Here is a 16655-nt window from a genome sequence, read left to right as displayed (position 1 = left end):
CAGCTGCTGTTCTCACTAATCATTTGCCTTCATTATACAGACAACTAAACTTGCTAATCGCTCTAACACCGAGGCGCTGAAGTTGTTCATTCCGATGCTTTATTTTTGTGCGTACAGAGTTACACTGCCCCTTAAAGAATCAGCCCGAGACCTCGATTGTGTCATCTCATTTTATCTTTGGCTGCATGTGTAGCTTTAATAAAAAGAATCACATTTCTAATTTTTAGCTCTCCCCCCACCCCACCTAAATAAAGTTTAGGATGCCACCTTATGCCAATAAAGCATCCCTTTAAATCAATCATCAATAATATTTATTATGGAATTGAATATTGTAAGTTGCCACAGTGGCCGTTTGTCCCGCAGACAATGCGGGTCCAGCTTGCGATTGACTCTTGTCGTTCTTCGCTGTCGGAGGAAGGGTAGGTTGTGTTAATAATTGTCCATTTCTAGAGGAGCCCATCGGAAGGCGGCACTTTCCTCATCATTGTGTATTTCATCACACCAGTTAGACGATGCTGGTTCAAGAGCTATTGTGGCGTGAGACTTTCACTTCAGTCGCATGTTGTGTTCCTCCGAGAAACTGGCGCGTTGAAGTAGTTTGCAACCTCAGAAAATATAAATCACTGCAAAATCAATTAGTCATTTCTCTTTTGTAGCGGAGATTGCAGCCAATGGTTCAGAAGCTTGGACGCACTCTGAATTTTGAGAGAGCTCGGAACGGTGCAACCAAAGAGAATGAGGTGCTTATGTGAAAGGTAACAATTCGTGATGCACGGACAGGAATGCAGAGAAGGTGATTCAAAACGAAATCCACCGCTTCATTACGCGACGGAGTTTCCGCGGAATTCTCCGCCGTAATTTCAACGGAATCCACGGATCAGTTACCAAAGTTGTGGCAGGCGTCCGAGAGAGACACAACACACACATTCCAAGGAAGTAGGTCGCTGGAGCGGACAGGGATAAAGCTTCAACTCAGCACTTGTTCTGTGTGGAGTCTGCTGGCGGACCGCTGGGGGTTACAAGAGGGGAGTACTACTGCCGGGGCTCCTGTTTCTGCCTGGTCTCCAACGTCGTCCCTTGCTGAAATTGACGTATGTGTGGGATACTGAATGAGGGCAGTGTCGGGTTCAACTGCGCGGCTCCACGTGAAGAAATGGCAGGTTGCCGCTTCTGACAAGACTTCCACGAGTGGTGGCAACTTGGGAAAAGTACCAGAGGGTGAATGGAATCATTCTCCATGAAGGACGTATTACCTTCAGGGAAGGAGAGAAAATCCATGGCAGAAAGTAAGCCAAGTCCCTTGAAAATGTGTAGGATGAAACCAAGCTGAATTCTAATGCATACATGAAGAACTTGTGTAAAGTGCTTTAAGCATTCAAAGCATTCTGACGAAAGTAGTTTTAATTGTAACTTGAAGTTGGATGTTGTTCGGCTGCTGCATAGTAAGCGCTAACATTTAAGCAGAATGCCATTTGGAGAGTGAGCTAATTGTTTATCACTGAATGCAGTTAATTATTTGATTCCCTTCGGCCCAAACAGCGTTAAAGTTTAATATACAAACAGTATACAAAATTGAACCATCATTTGGGGGGAGGGGAGGATCTATTTATATTTAGTGCTTTTGAGTATAACTTTCACAAAACAACTTGCGTTCATTTCCTATGTGTTTTGCCTGTTTGTCATTTCAGTTTTAGAATATATGGTACGCTTTATTCGCATAGTTTTACTGGCTTAATCGTCTATAGGGAAGTGTCATTTTTAAACTTTTGCATTATTTGTAGTGCTGTGCTTACATTTAAAAAACCTCATTCAGTGCATGATCATTTTCCTGAGGACTTTTTGAATTAAGAATGGCGACAGTAGTATTGCAGATCACACTATAGCTCTAACCGTGGACAGAACCCATATATATCAACGTAAATGAATGACTTTTTTAATAACAAAGTTCAGGTCCTATATTCCTGTTACACCTATCTTTTTTCACTAAAGATTTTGCTGCAAAAACTTTGCTAATAGCTCTGGAATGCCCACTTGGGTACCTGGTCTGTGATTACGTTTTATGAAGATAATTACAGTAGAACTAGCCTTGAAGCTGGATCTGTGGCAGATCAGCTTTGAACTCTTAACATTTATGGCGATTCTGGTTAGGTGGCTCTAGGAGGAGTCATCACTGGAAATAAATTACCTAATAATTATATCGGGATCTGTTATGAACATAAATAACTCTGAGTGAAAATGTCAAAACCTGTAGTAACTGGAAAACTGCACAAATTAAAAGCAGGGGGACAGCAGTTTTCTCACTTATTGCCTGCGTTGTCCTTCAAAGTGATCCAAGTGGCCTCTCAGTGTTTATGAGGGACTGAAGTAAAGTGAAATTACAGATTCTGAGTATTGAGTCTTAAATAAACATGGCATTAATAATTGTTCATTAGTAGTCCAGAATAGTGTACCGTGCCCATGCTCTTGATTTGTAATGGCAGCATGATTTGAGTTAATTTGTATATCTGAATCTGAATTGTTAACTTTATTGAATTGAATCCTGATCAGGAACAATTTTGTCTTGTTAAGGGGTAAAAGAATGATGTTATGCTCAGATGAATGCTTGTAAAAGCTGCTGCAGTATGCAGTACTTTCATATTGTGTACACCTTGCATTATAATATAAGATGTGATTGACTTGTAGATTAATATTTATTTAGCACAGGGAAATCAAAGGGATTAACCAGTCATCATTTTAAATCTAATCCTTCTTCGCATGGATGAGACAAAGGGAGGGTGATTAATGTACATGAGGCTGTTAGACACACATGAAAATCCATCCATTTCATCTGTGCCCAATTCTGCTGTATACCACTTCCCCATATCAAAAGCAGACCAGCAGCAAGGGCTGTACACTTTCCATTCAGGCGCTGATTCTGATTTCTTCACATATCAGACAAAGTCTGGTTACCAACCTTATCCCGCCCTTTGTGTATAACACTCCAATACTTCAAACTAAAGGTAATTTTGGATGTTGATCAATTCAGTTAAAGGGTTTGGCGCTATAAGAAGAGGAAGATGAAAACAGCACACTTAAAAATACGTGTTGTTTTTTACATGTAAAGATAATATCATATTACTTCCTCAAAATGTAAATCTTTTTACAGATTTATCTCAACATTGTCACTCCACTTTTAAAAAAATGACAGCCCGTGCTACCGATTTTATGCTGAAAATGCTGTATATTCTACATTGAGGAAACATTGGATTGTTAATAAGAGCAGCCAGTTTGTCTGTTGCACCAACTACATGAGGTGAAAGAGATAGGAGATTTCTAATGGCAGGGATGTCTTAACAACTATTGAACTTCAGACATATGAGACAAGATACAGGAAAAGTTGCTGCAAGACGGTGTTTGTGTTAGTATAGTTTGTTACACTGCGACTTGTTGTACCTTTATGAATGGGAAGACCACGTTAATATCCTGGCAGTGGATTATTTTGTGTGGCAATTCATTGATTACTTAAAAGAAAAGTAGGTTGTTATAAAAGACATTGGATCACAATTGTAATCTATAAATGGTATAATCTGATGTCATTTACTTTACTTCCAGCATAACCCAAAAGCTGCATTTATTCTTAGAATTAAATATGTAGAGATAGTCCTGCCAAGGTTGCAAATGTCACATGTTGACTGATTATTGGTACAGAACAACTGGCTTGATTAATCAGGAGCAGAACAATATCAAAGACAAACTTCGACAGGCTAGGTAGCATAAAGATACAAATATTCCCTTTATTTATCTATATTTGTATAGTTATTTTTCTTTGAAATCTTTATGTTTAATTTCTTCACCTTTTACAAGACAGATGTATATTTTGTTTCAGTCTTCCATTCAAACTTAGTTACCTTCCGCGTCTTTGTGGTGACTTGGGCGGAAAGTTTTTGCCAAGTCCAAAAAGGTCGTCACACATTCTTTTGCAGTTCTCTTCATTAATTCATCCTTGCAGGAGCACTTTCTATCGTGCTGGGAAGGTAGAGGGGTGTAATAGAAGAGCCCTGAAACATCAGCAGGAAGCTCTAAGCTGGTTAATGCAGTATAATTGTCTGGACATAGGCTGCCCTTTGTTTGTGTGGTTCACTTCAAATCAGCTGTAATTAACTCCAGAGTGTTTCCAGATTGCCAGCAAAATAAAATTACAGCTTTTCTGTTTTAAATTGGAGAGCCCACTAATACATTAGCTATGCAGATTGTTTTACCTTAATTGTTCCTTTTAGATAGTGAAAGAATGTGTAGTTTCTCAGAAAAAAATGGTTGGATAATTACAGAAATATGTTGTATTCAATGACCACGAAACATCTTAGTTTTTGAAAACATATTTTCTGCATTAATAGCAAGTTAAAACAGTCACATTTTCTATATCGGTAATGCAATAAGCTGCTGGCTTGCTACACTGTAAATTTGTTTATGTAAGTGTGCAATAGGGATATCATGAAAAATCTCCATCACATGGGTTAACGTAGGCTACCAGAACATGTGGCTGATGATATCCTCTGAGCAACTTCAAATGCTCTGAACGATGATGGCCAGTAGACTGAGAATATAAAGGAGAATGTTGACCAACGGCACATTACTTTAGATAGAAAAAGCTGAAGTAATCAAACATAATTATTGTCTTTTATGTAAAATATGGTACCTGGATTGAAATGCATGCTAAAGATGAGGGCAGCAAAAAGCTGTTTAATTCTTCACAATCCATGACCAGCAAACCATGTACCACACTCATGCAGCTTCTGAACATGGATTCTGCAAAAGACAAAAGGAGGTTACAGCCCAGGAAGGGTATTTTTCGAATGTACCTAATAACACTGCATTTGTGTCAAAGAATTGTCAAAAATTAAGGCAAAAGTTTGTACTTTACTTTTTAAAAAAACATTGAATGGAATCGAAATGTGGATTTAGCAAGGAAAGGGCTCGGTGCCAGTCTGCTTTGATGGATTTTTCATCAGTCGTTTGTATCTGGCAACAAATAAACAAGTATAATTACACTTGTGAAGGTCTATTCATTCCTTTGTCAGGATTAGATATATGTGCAGTTTTCACACTGATCCTCTCTTTTGTCTTTGCCTAACTTGGTATGACATATTGATAGCGGATTTGGTATGGGGGGAAAAAGGCCACAGCAGAGGCAGTGATGACCTTTAGGAAACTTGATATAATTCTGGCATAATTGTGTTTGGGTTTTAAGGGAGTTATGTAAATTGTAACTTTACGTGAGTCAAACTGGTGTTTTATGTGGCTAACTTTTAACCTGCCCCTAACACTACAAGTAAATAATTGAAGTTAAATAAAGGAACTAAACAGCAGATGGAAAAACAAAAGGCCAAGAAATCTATTGGCCTTTTTTTCCCCCAGCACTTAACAGTGTGGCAAACCTCGCATTCTTCTGCCATTATTCTCTTCTCTTGATCAGATCACATTCTTTTTAATCACTTCTCAAACAGTGTCTCACTGGAAAAGAGAAGAAGGCTGGGACAATCTCAATTAAAAAACAGAGGTATAATTGGCATTTGTGATTCTAGTTCTTTGTTCCAATGGGAACTGAACATTCATTCAGTGCAGAGACATTGCCCTATTGTTTAACATGTACACTTTTTGTCAGTTAATCTTAGTGTAGGAGTATCGATTATTTTGCTCGTAGCCATTCAACCAGTATTTGCTAAGGAGGAAGAGAGAAGTCGGCAATTCAATCACATGTGAAAGTCAGTTGTTTGTAAAGAAGATTTTAAATTTTGTTATTATAAAAATTTGATTAGAACAATGTAAGGAATAGATATAAGCATTAATTTAGGATTATGGATCAAGATTAAAAATGTGTGTAAGTAAGGTGGCATTTATTTTAACTCTTGCAAATGTGTTACAGATAAAACATCAAAAGCATACGTTAAGACTTTTTAGATGTTAAAGTTTCTCCTGCTATTGTCTGAAGAAGAATTAAGGGGTTTGGTTTGGTTGGCTGTATAAACCATGCATGTCCAAACGGCAGGAATCAAGATCAGTGTTCAGATGCATATAGCATATTTTATAATTTATCAGTTTATAATGATTTGCAATGTATTGCCCAGAAGCATGGAGACATTCCCCATAGAGTCATTTAGTGCTTGAAGTGTTGAGAGATGCCATATTACAAATCATAGTCTGCTGCATTTTGGCTTGTTTCAACACAATGCAGAATTTTATCTCCCCCCCCCCACCCCCACCCCACGAACCCTCAACAATAATTGTCTTAATTGAATTTTTTGTCTATGTTCTATACCATGCCTTTAATATTTTACTGCCCTGCATCTTTCTGAAATTGTGGGTAGAACTATTTGCAAGGCAGCAAAGACATATCATTTCTCAGTGTGTTTTTTTCAGATGATGAAATGAAATAGGAGTCCTCTACACAGTACAACATGTTTAGAGCTTATTTCCGATGTAAATTATTCAGTGTTGGCGGATATTGGTGAATGTACAGTATGTGCTAACAAGCGGAGATAGTCAAGTCTGGTCCTGCCTGATCACCAAATAAAAAGTACCGAGAGCCTGCTTTATGTTGAAAATGGCAAGAGCACATATCATTTGAACCCAGTTTGTTTCTGTCCAAAGTTGCCAAATGCAGACTAAAAAAAACGTCCCATTATGGCTGTGAATTCTTGAGGTTCAAAGGGTGTTCACGTCTGCCTGGCTTATTCTGCTGATACTTTCTGTTACTGTTAGGAGCAATGTATAATGCTCCAAAAAACTATAGCCTAATTTCCGATGCAAATATTGTTGGTGCTAAATTGGCAAATGCAGAGAGAGGTAAATGTGCTCATGTGTGAACTAATTAGAAAATTATTAGGTTTTCATGGTCTTTGTGTTGAGGTTCATTTCAGAGATGCTTTTTTATGCTGCATGCAAGCCATGAGCATAATTAACCTGGAGCTCATCAATGATTAAAATTACACGCTAAGCTTTATGATATTCAATTCAGAGGCAATTAGACTGTCATTTTAGCCCATCTTAGACAGCAAAACTAATTTTAATTCATTTTCAATCTGTGTAAATCTTCTGATGTCTCTTAAACTGATCATTTTCCTCTTTGACTTGGCTGAAGAGATTAGATTTGATTAGGGCAAAAAATTTAAGCAGCTATTCTTCAATGTTTAATAGCAAAGTGCATCCCCCAAGCCTTATTTAGTCAGGAGTTGTTTTAAATTAATCTCCTAAATTGCTGCATACTAGAGCATTATGTTCACAACACGGAGCAGTTTCTGCTCCCCAAGTGTTTCATAGCAGTAAATATTTTGTTTTATTCATGGCTATATAGTACAAAATTATCCTGGCTTATTGACATTGCACATGGCAATTTTCTTAATTTTGGGGAATCCTTGTACATTGGTCCCTGAAGGTGTACAGTGGGCTATCCTTTATCTTGCTCAAAGCCTTTGTTGTGTATGAGGAGTTAGCATTGAAGTGGCTGACCAACCTCAGTGGCACCTGATGGTGTGTATAGTGCCATCATTCTGCAAATGTGGAGATCTGCAACAACCAGAGGCTCGGGATCTAGGTATGAAATTAATTCAACAGTATTTGCAGTCCAATGAGGACAATGAGGCTGAAGGAGAGCCAGAGCATTTTTTTCTTACCTTAACTGTTCTTCCCGTGCATTATCCTTCTGTGAAATAGTGATAGGGCCTTTACAGACTACATCTGTGTTCCAACTAAAGGAAATATATTGGCTCCAATACCTGCTTTGAGAAAATGATTGAAGGATTTTCATCATCGCTGCTTTTATATGATTTCTTTAAAGATAGGAGAGAAGTTGATTGAGGTAGTGGATGAGAGATGGGCACCCCACCAGGACTGACAACATCAAAATTGTATTTGAAATGGTGTTCATTACGTTTTACAGTAGGAAACAAAAAAATTAACTGCCACTGATTTTCCCCAAGGATGGTAGGACTGGATGCACTAAATATTAATTTCTATTTCTATGCCTATTGAAGTAGCTGAAGCATGTGGAAGAATCCTGATTGGTGCTTAATCAGGGCTTGTTAGATACCTGCTGAGAGCTCTCACAGAAGGAAAATTTGAAGTAAGCTGATTTATTTGGTCAAATGTGAAGCAAAGAAGAGCTCAGTCTTTTTTTTCCTGTTGGCATTATAATAATTTGCTTTTCTCTCGTGTTTTCGCTGACAAATTCACTGAAAGTCTGTGTGCGTAAAAGGAAAATAAAAAGCCCACCGCAACTTTACCATCTGAAAGCCTTTTGAAAGCATTTAGTGAAGAGAGGTAACCTATCAGTTCTAGGTGTTTTCTTCATGTGTATTTTTAAGGAGAACATTGTTAGGGCTGTACTTTTGCAAATGAATGCATTAGCATTTAGCTAACATGTAGGGAAGATGGTGACAGCATAAAATTGTCTTGTATTTTTCAACAATTACATATGCCTGTTGGAACAAAAACCCACATTATAGCTTGATTTTGATCTTTGCACATTGTTGGGATATACATTATGACTTGCTTGTGGATTATGGATTAAGACTCTTGTTTTATTATGGAGCTGCCTGTATTGAAAAGTGAAGTATTTTGGATGTGTTGCCATGTTATTTGTGTGAGTGATTACTGCTCTTGAAGCTCCAGATCATTACAAATGCATCAGTACTGTGACAGTATGATTTTATAGGAAATTGTTTTTTTGGTGTATGATAGACTAGTTAATTAAAAGTTTTATATTGAAGAAATATTATATAGGTGACTACAGAATATAAAACATCAATAAATTAAATATTGTGTATGTACTTTAAGGGGAGAAATAAATAATGTAACAATTTTTAACGTATTGCTTCAGTAAAATGTTAAAGGCTAATGTGTTTAGATCCATATTTCAAATTGGATTGGTCCACCTTGTACTAGATATCAAATTTCTATAGTCTGTAAACTAGGGATGAGCTATTGGAGAATAATATTATTTAATAAAATGGTTTCTCTCAACTTATTTTTTTGTTTATTCAGGTCCCTGACAGGCTGGATGAAATGAGATTCCCATGTAGCAATTGCCATGGAAACCTGTGACTCCCCTACTATCGCTAGGCAGGAAAATGGGCATAACACTTCAAAGCTATGTGGAACGACACAAGTTGATAATGAGGTGCCAGAGAAAGTTGCAGGGATGGAGGCTGACAGGAAAAGTAGCGCCACGGATGACAACCTGAGAACAGACGAGCACAGAAGCAAAAGCTTGTTGGATTTCGGCGTGGAGAATGCTGCCACCACTCAGGTTACCTCAGCGAAAGAGATCCCTTGCAACGAATGTGCCACTTCTTTCTTAAGTTTACAGAAATACATGGAGCATCACTGCCCGAATGCCCGTCTTCCTCTTCTGAAGGATGACAATGACAGCGAGATAAGTGAATTGGAGGATAGCGATGTGGAGAATCTGACAGGGGAGATAGTTTACCAACCTGATGGGTCGGCGTTTATAATAGAGGACTCCAAAGACAGTGGGAAGAACGTGCAGCCAGAAATGAACAGTAAGCTCTTTCCCTCGGCACTTTTTCTGAACTCGCTCACAGCAGCTGGGGAAAAGAATGAGCAAGCAACCGCTACACCAATGTCGTTCTACCCGCAAGTCATCAACACTTTTCATATTGCTTCATCCCTCGGGAAACAATTTCCTGCCGAACAGGCTTTCCCAAATACCTCAGCATTTGCAGGAGTCGGTCCTGTCTTGCACAGTTTCCGCGTCTATGATGTCCGGCATAGTAGTGAGAAAGATTATCTTAGCAGCGACGGCTTGGCCAAAAACTCCTGCGTGTCCAAAGATGTTCCTAACAATGTGGACTTGTCCAAATTCGATGGTTGTGTTAGTGATGGGAAAAGGAAACCTATTTTGATGTGTTTCTTGTGCAAGTTGTCTTTTGGCTATGTAAAGTCATTTGTAACCCATGCTGTGCATGACCATCGGATGGGCCTCAATGAAGAAGAGCAGAAGCTCCTAAATAATAAATATATTTCTGCCATCATACAGGGGATAGGCAAAGACAAGGAACCTCTAATAAGCTTTCTGGAACCAAAAAATTCAAATTCTATTCATCCACGTTTTTCTAGTGCAAACCTCATAGGTCCCGATCCAACCTACCGTGGATTGTGGAGTGCATTTCATGTAGAAAATGGTGATTCTTTTCAGGCAGGTCTTGCATTCTTGAAAGGAAGCGCGAGCACTGCCGGTTCATCAGATCAGTCACTCGGGAACACAGTGCACAAAGCTGAAGCAAACCTGGGGGGATTGTCTTGTTCAGCTCTGACCACCCCAATTACCTCAGCTTCCTTCAGTCGCTCGTCATCTGGGTCAAAACAGTTGTCAGGGAGCAAGGACCAAGAGAGTAACTGTGAAAGAGCAAAAGAAGCATTTGTCTTGCATCCAGATGGAGAGTTACAAATCAAAAGTGAGCCCATCGAGCAAATGGATGATGATGAAGACGACGACACATATTCCAATGAACTCGATGATGACGAGGCATTGTTGTCAAGTGGATTAGTGGACCGTAATAGTAGCAAAGATTTCCCTATCTCAAACCAAAGCATTTCTATGTCTCCTTTAATGCCCAGTATGCTAAATTTAAATGAAAAGGGTACATCTTCCTCGGTGACTGTTTTTGATGCCTTGGACAAGGCAAAGCAGCATCCTGTACACAGGGATAGTTGCAGTGAAAATATCTATAGCATTGGTGGCAAGGACTTTGCTGGTGCCGGTAAAGATTATGCCACAACCCCTCAACCAAATGACTCGATCCATGGAGATGATGATAGTCCTGGTTCTCATCACCAGCACAGCTGCAACCCGTGCACACTAGGGGCAGGTGACAGTCCACCAGGAAGCAGTGTTGAGTGTCCCAAATGTGACACGGTCCTTGGCTCATCACGATCTTTAGGTGGCCATATGACTATGATGCATTCACGGAACTCGTGTAAGACATTGAAATGTCCCAAATGTAACTGGCACTACAAATATCAACAAACACTTGAGGCACATATGAAGGAAAAACACCCTGAGCCTGGCAGCTCTTGTGTGTATTGTACGACTGGGCAACCTCACCCTAGGCTAGCCAGGGGTGAGAGTTACACTTGTGGCTATAAACCCTTCCGCTGTGAGGTTTGTAACTACTCTACAACTACCAAAGGCAACCTCAGTATTCATATGCAGTCAGACAAGCACCTAAACAATGTTCAAAACCTTCAGAACGGCGGCGGAGAACAAATCTTTGTGCACACTGCTCCAGGACCTACATCTAGCCTCAGCAACTGCGGGACACCATCCCCATCCAAACCAAAACAAAAGCCCACCTGGCGGTGCGAGGTGTGTGATTATGAAACCAACGTGGCGAGGAATCTTCGCATCCACATGACGAGTGAAAAGCACATGCACAACATGATGCTCTTGCAGCAGAACATGAAACAAATCCAGCACAGTCTGCACTTGGGCCTGGCACCTGCCGAGGCCGAGCTTTACCAGTACTATCTGGCCCAAAACATAGGCATGACAGGTCTGAAACTGGAAGGTCCAGCTGACCCGCAATTTATGCTAAATCCATTCCAGCTTGATCCTGCAAAAGCTTCAGCTATGGCATCAGGACTAGGTCAGTGCTTATTGGCATTGTTTTCTTTCATTTGCAATTGTCATTCCACTTTGTTAACCTGTTAATTTCCTATTCATTTTTTGAACCATCTTTTACCCACTAGAATTAAATATTTCTTGTGAATTTCCATCACCAGCTGTAATCAGGAGTGTTCCTTAACCGTAAAATATTGCATTCAAATATATATGTTCTGTTAGGCAGAAAGGTCATCGTGTTAATTTATATATGCATGTATTTAATCTCGCTTTACTTTTGGTGTAATTCCCAATGTTGACGAGCCCCTTTTGTTATGATTGACCACTGTGTAGATTAATTAAGAATTGAGCTTTAAAACTTTTCATGCTGAGGAAGATGGGTTTTTACACTTTGTGCAATATCTGTGCAAACATGTCATTTGCTTTATTTTTGTTCGCAATCTGTTCTCTCCTTACTAAAAAATACTTTCTTTTGAAGATTTTATGTTTCAGTTGAGATTGGTTTTGTGAAATTGAGTAACTGTCAAGGCAAATAAATTATTTTTAAAATGAAGTTCTCTGGCCTGTATCAATGCCTGCTTAATATGTCAGTAGTTAATAAGCAAAAATATAATGACAAATACCTCAGCTCAGGATGATAATCAGTCTGAAGAAGGGTTCTCGACCCAAAACGTCACCCATCCCTTCTCTCCAGGGATGCTGCCTGTCCCGCTGAGTTACTCCAGCATTTTATGTCTCTCTCAGAATGATAAATCTGCACAATTAATAATGTGCTGAGAATCTAGTGATCTCCATTATTGAAAGATTCTTATTTTAATGCTGATCATGAAGGTGCAAAATTTAAGTGAGATGGTTCATAGTTTGGATGCATTTGTTGTGCTGCTGTAATTCTGAATTTAACACCAATGCTTTTGATTTTTTTTTAATGTAATATTTTACATAGAAATGTTTCGGCACTCCTGGGAAATTTTTGGGAGCTACTCTAGATCTGCAAGCATTGCTGTGTAAATAGAGTTTCTGAGGCACTTACAGCAAAGTAACGCTGAAGTAAAGGGAGCTGCTCCCAGGAATTTTTCAGGACTGGTGATTCTTGCTGTAACTTCAGTTAGTTAAGTGAAAGTAAATTGGGGCCCTTATAAATGTGCTACAATTTTGTTTTGATATTCATCAACTTACACGCCTTTAAAAATACAAATTCAGGGATGACATCATGCCCAATAGGAGTAATTAAAGTTACCTGATGAGGGAATTTCAGAGTTGAAAGGGATAATTGCAATTGATCCTCATTCAATCCTATAATAGCTTTTTATAGTTTAAGCTCCAGAGAAAGCAAACTCCTCAAGGTTTTTTTTCAAGCAATTCCTTTCTGTTTCTGCTTCATAGGATGTGCTTTTGGACTTTAACAGCAAACTGTTTCCTTCTGATTCCTTTCTCTTTGCAGTTACTAGCGAGCTACCACCTGAAATGAGGCTTGCAAGTGGTCAGCTAGTGGGCGATGACCTATCCTTCCTTACTGCCAGTGAGATTTCACCTTACATCAATGACCCTTCTCTGAGGTTGTTCCAGTGTGCTGTTTGCAACAGATTTACCTCCGACAGCCTGGAGGCCCTGAGCTTGCATGTGAACAGTGAACGTTCACTCCCTGAAGAGGAGTGGAAGGCTGTGATTGGAGACGTCTACCAGTGTAAGCTCTGCAACTACAACACTCAGCTGAAGGCCAACTTTCAACTCCATTGTAAGACAGACAAACACATGCAGAAGTATCAGCTGGTGGCCCACATCAGAGAAGGTGGCAAACCTAATGAATGGAGGCTGAAGTGTGTAGCTATTGGGAATCCCGTGCATCTGAAATGCAATGCCTGTGACTATTATACTAACAGTGTGGATAAGTTGCGTCTTCATTGCACCAACCATAGGCACGAGGCAGCAGTCAAGCTGTACAAGGTAAGAACACAAGATCTGATCATTTATATGCATACAATATTTAGTGCTTCAAAAAACAATATTTTGTGATGAATCTAAGTTTGTTGTGATTCGAAATGACAGAATTGAAAATGATTATATGGAAAAATTAAATCAGCCAGCATAATGCAGACCATTATGGCTGCATCCCTTAAAATTCAAACTGAATGTGCACAATGAAATGGAACTAAAGCATATAGGATTATTTTAATTATATTTAAAATACATTTTAAATTAGGTAATTGTTTCCAAGACTGTGCATTTTTAATTGGTTGATAAATGGTATGTATTGGAAAGTTTTCAAATTGACCATTATTGAGGGCACATTTGGTTTGTTTATTTTCCCATTATTTGGTCATGTATAGCTCTGTGCATGCGGCTAATTTAGTTTAAAAAAAAAAAAAAGCATACCAGTGTGCCTCAGCAGCGAGAAAGGAAGTCAGTAATGATAAGGAATAACGGTGCAAATCAGTGAACCATTTGTTCAATGAATGTGAAAAAAATGGTCTCGTATTAGAACCTTTATTTTTAAGGGATGAAAATATTGACCCTTCACAGATGAGGTCATCTATACAAGAAGATTCGACTGCATTATTAGTGATAACAGTCCTAATTTTTACATGTTTGTTTCCCTTCCTCACTTTTTGATGTTGATTACACGATGCTGGCTGGATGTGATCTCACTGTATGTTTCTGGGATGTTCTTTCACAACAGGATGTGTTTGTGAAGCCAAACATATTTTTAGTCTCAATGAATGAAGCTGGGCACAAAACCATGTTTGTCCCACTGTTTGACAAAAAATTTAATAGATGAATTTAGGATATGGTTGTAGTAATGGACATTCCTAATTATACTTCAGAAAAGGAGTACTTGATAGGTGTGGCTGACGAATTGCAGCTTTTCGAACTCTTAGACCAAGACACTAATAATTATGCAGAAAAGTGGCTCTTTGGAATGCTGACTCACAAGATTCACCAAAGAATCGTGAAATTATTAATAACTTGAAAGGCCATTGCTGTTTCAACATGTTTACTTGACATCACGAGTTGACCTTCCTGACGACTGAATGCTCAGTTGAAAGTGTGATGTTGCTGAAGCTCGCTGATATTTTAGAATCATGCCAAGCCGGAAGCATGTAACTTTGATGTTGGACCAGTTGTGTGAAGGCAAGTTTGGTCTTTCATGTATGACACATAACAAAAAATAGAGAGATGATCAGATGATTGTCAATAGGCTTCACTTAGAAATTTGTTTCCCGCTAAATGTTGGTGTTTTGTTTTAAGCTGAGCATTGATTGAGTTGTCTTGATTTACAAAACTTTCAAACTTTAGTAAATGATTGACAACATTCAAATTTATTTTGAAAAATTGTTTTGTGCAGAAGATTAAAATTCAGAATATATTAGGCACTTGCCAACACCATTAATCATCTTTGACATGCAGAGAATATACAGTAATTATAGAATCCATTCTTCAGATCTTATCTGTGTATTCACGTAGGACACCCACTAATAGCAAGATTTATTTAACATTCAGCTGGAATGCCATGAATATTTGATAGATGTGAAGGTGAGAACAGAATCCTATTTTTAATTAGTAAAGTAACAAGGTTACAAAATGGGGGGGAAAATGACTTAAAATATGAGGAGATTTTTGAACATAATGAAAGTTTTTTTAACTAATAACAAATCTGCTAGTTTTCATGAAGGTGCTTGCTCTCTTTACAAATCAGCATGTTTAATGTTGCTGAGAAGGTTTTAGAATCATGTCTGGTCAGCACAAACTAAAGAGTTATTGCAGGTTTATTGACACACAACAGCTGCAAATATCTCATCCATTTTATTGATTCTGCTATTATTTTCCGAGTGTTGTGGCAAGAGGAATCTTGACAAGCTAAACCCAGAAGGCATAACCATCATGCCAATTATATGACATATGATTTTTTTCAAAAATACCGAGCCACAGTAGACTGATATTGCAGTGCTAGGTTTTAAGCAAGGTCCTCGGGAATGAATGGAAATGGAAAATGGAATTTTTCACAAATGTTTTTTTAAATTCTCAGCAGAAACATTCAGAATCAATGACAGTTCAAAATAATTGTGCACAGAAAGTATGTGCCATAAAAGCTGCAATTAGGGACCTCAGATTTAACCAGAACATAATACTTTAAGGCATTGGTGATAGTCTAAAGTTTACACTTGCAACGATGTGGAATGGCTGCTGTTTGAGTAGGGAATATTTCTTCCAAGTGAAAACACCCATATAATGCTCAGGGTGGACAGGGAGAATCCTTGCAGACAGCAGTAGTGATTGCAGGTCAGACCTTATATAGGCAAGCTGAAAGCTGTCCTTTGTTAATCCCTTCAACCTACTGAGTTTGATTGTGTCTAGTTCAAAAGGCAACAGGTATTGAATTGAAAAGAAAACATTGTAATTCAATTCTCCCCTTAAAGATTCTGGCCTGGATAGAAATTCATGAACATCTCAAAGAGGCTGCTCACTAAATAAGCTCATTAAAATACTCGGCAAGGTGGTGCAGAGGTAGAGTTGCTGTCTAACAGCGCCAGAGACCTGGGTTCATTCCTGACTACGGGTGCTATCTGTACAGAGTTTGTCCATTCTCCCTGTGACCACGTGGGCTTTCACCAGGGGCTCCGGTTTCCTCCCACACTCCAAAGATGTACAGGTTTTTTAGGTTAATTGACTTGGTAAAATTGTAAATTGTCCTTAGTATGTGTAGGATAGTGTTAGTATAAGGGGATTGTTCATCAGTGGGGACTTGGTGGGCTGAAGGGCCTGTTTCTGCGCTGTATCTCTAAACTTAACTAAACATCCCAAAAATTTGTGAGAGAGGGAGAGATTCATAATACTGGGCTGTAAGCTGCCCAAGCGAAAAATGAGATGCTGTTCCTCCAATTTGCGTTTAGACTCGCTCTGACAATGGAGGAGACTGAGGACAGAAAGGTCTGTGTTGGAATGGAAAGGAGAATTAAAGTGTCCAGCAACCGGGAGATCAGGTAGGTTCAGGCGGGCTGAGCGAAAATGTTCATGATGAGGTTGGAGGAGGTGCAAGTGA

At 38.9% G+C, this 16655-nt stretch overlaps 1 protein-coding gene across 10 annotated transcripts in view; it reads left to right on the top strand.

Moving 5' to 3' along the window:
- zfhx4 (zinc finger homeobox 4) overlaps positions 1-16655 on the top strand; it is a 326096-nt gene that overhangs the window by 90426 nt on the left and 219015 nt on the right. For 6 of the 10 annotated variants that reach the window (XM_033019258.1, XM_033019260.1, XM_033019262.1 and 3 more), the window contains 2 exons: positions 9019-11642; positions 13059-13561. In XM_033019258.1, coding sequence (XP_032875149.1) covers positions 9065-11642; positions 13059-13561 — 3081 coding nt within the window. In that variant the 5' untranslated portion in view covers positions 9019-9064. The other 4 variants (XM_033019257.1, XM_033019266.1, XM_033019256.1 and 1 more) reach the window with 4 other exon arrangements.

Source organism: Amblyraja radiata, chromosome 4 (assembly GCF_010909765.2).
Source record: "Amblyraja radiata isolate CabotCenter1 chromosome 4, sAmbRad1.1.pri, whole genome shotgun sequence".
In the NCBI taxonomy this organism is placed as follows: Eukaryota; Metazoa; Chordata; class Chondrichthyes; order Rajiformes; family Rajidae; genus Amblyraja; species Amblyraja radiata.
The sequence above is the reverse complement of the archived record's forward strand: the minus strand, read 5'-3'. Positions and strand labels throughout refer to the sequence as shown.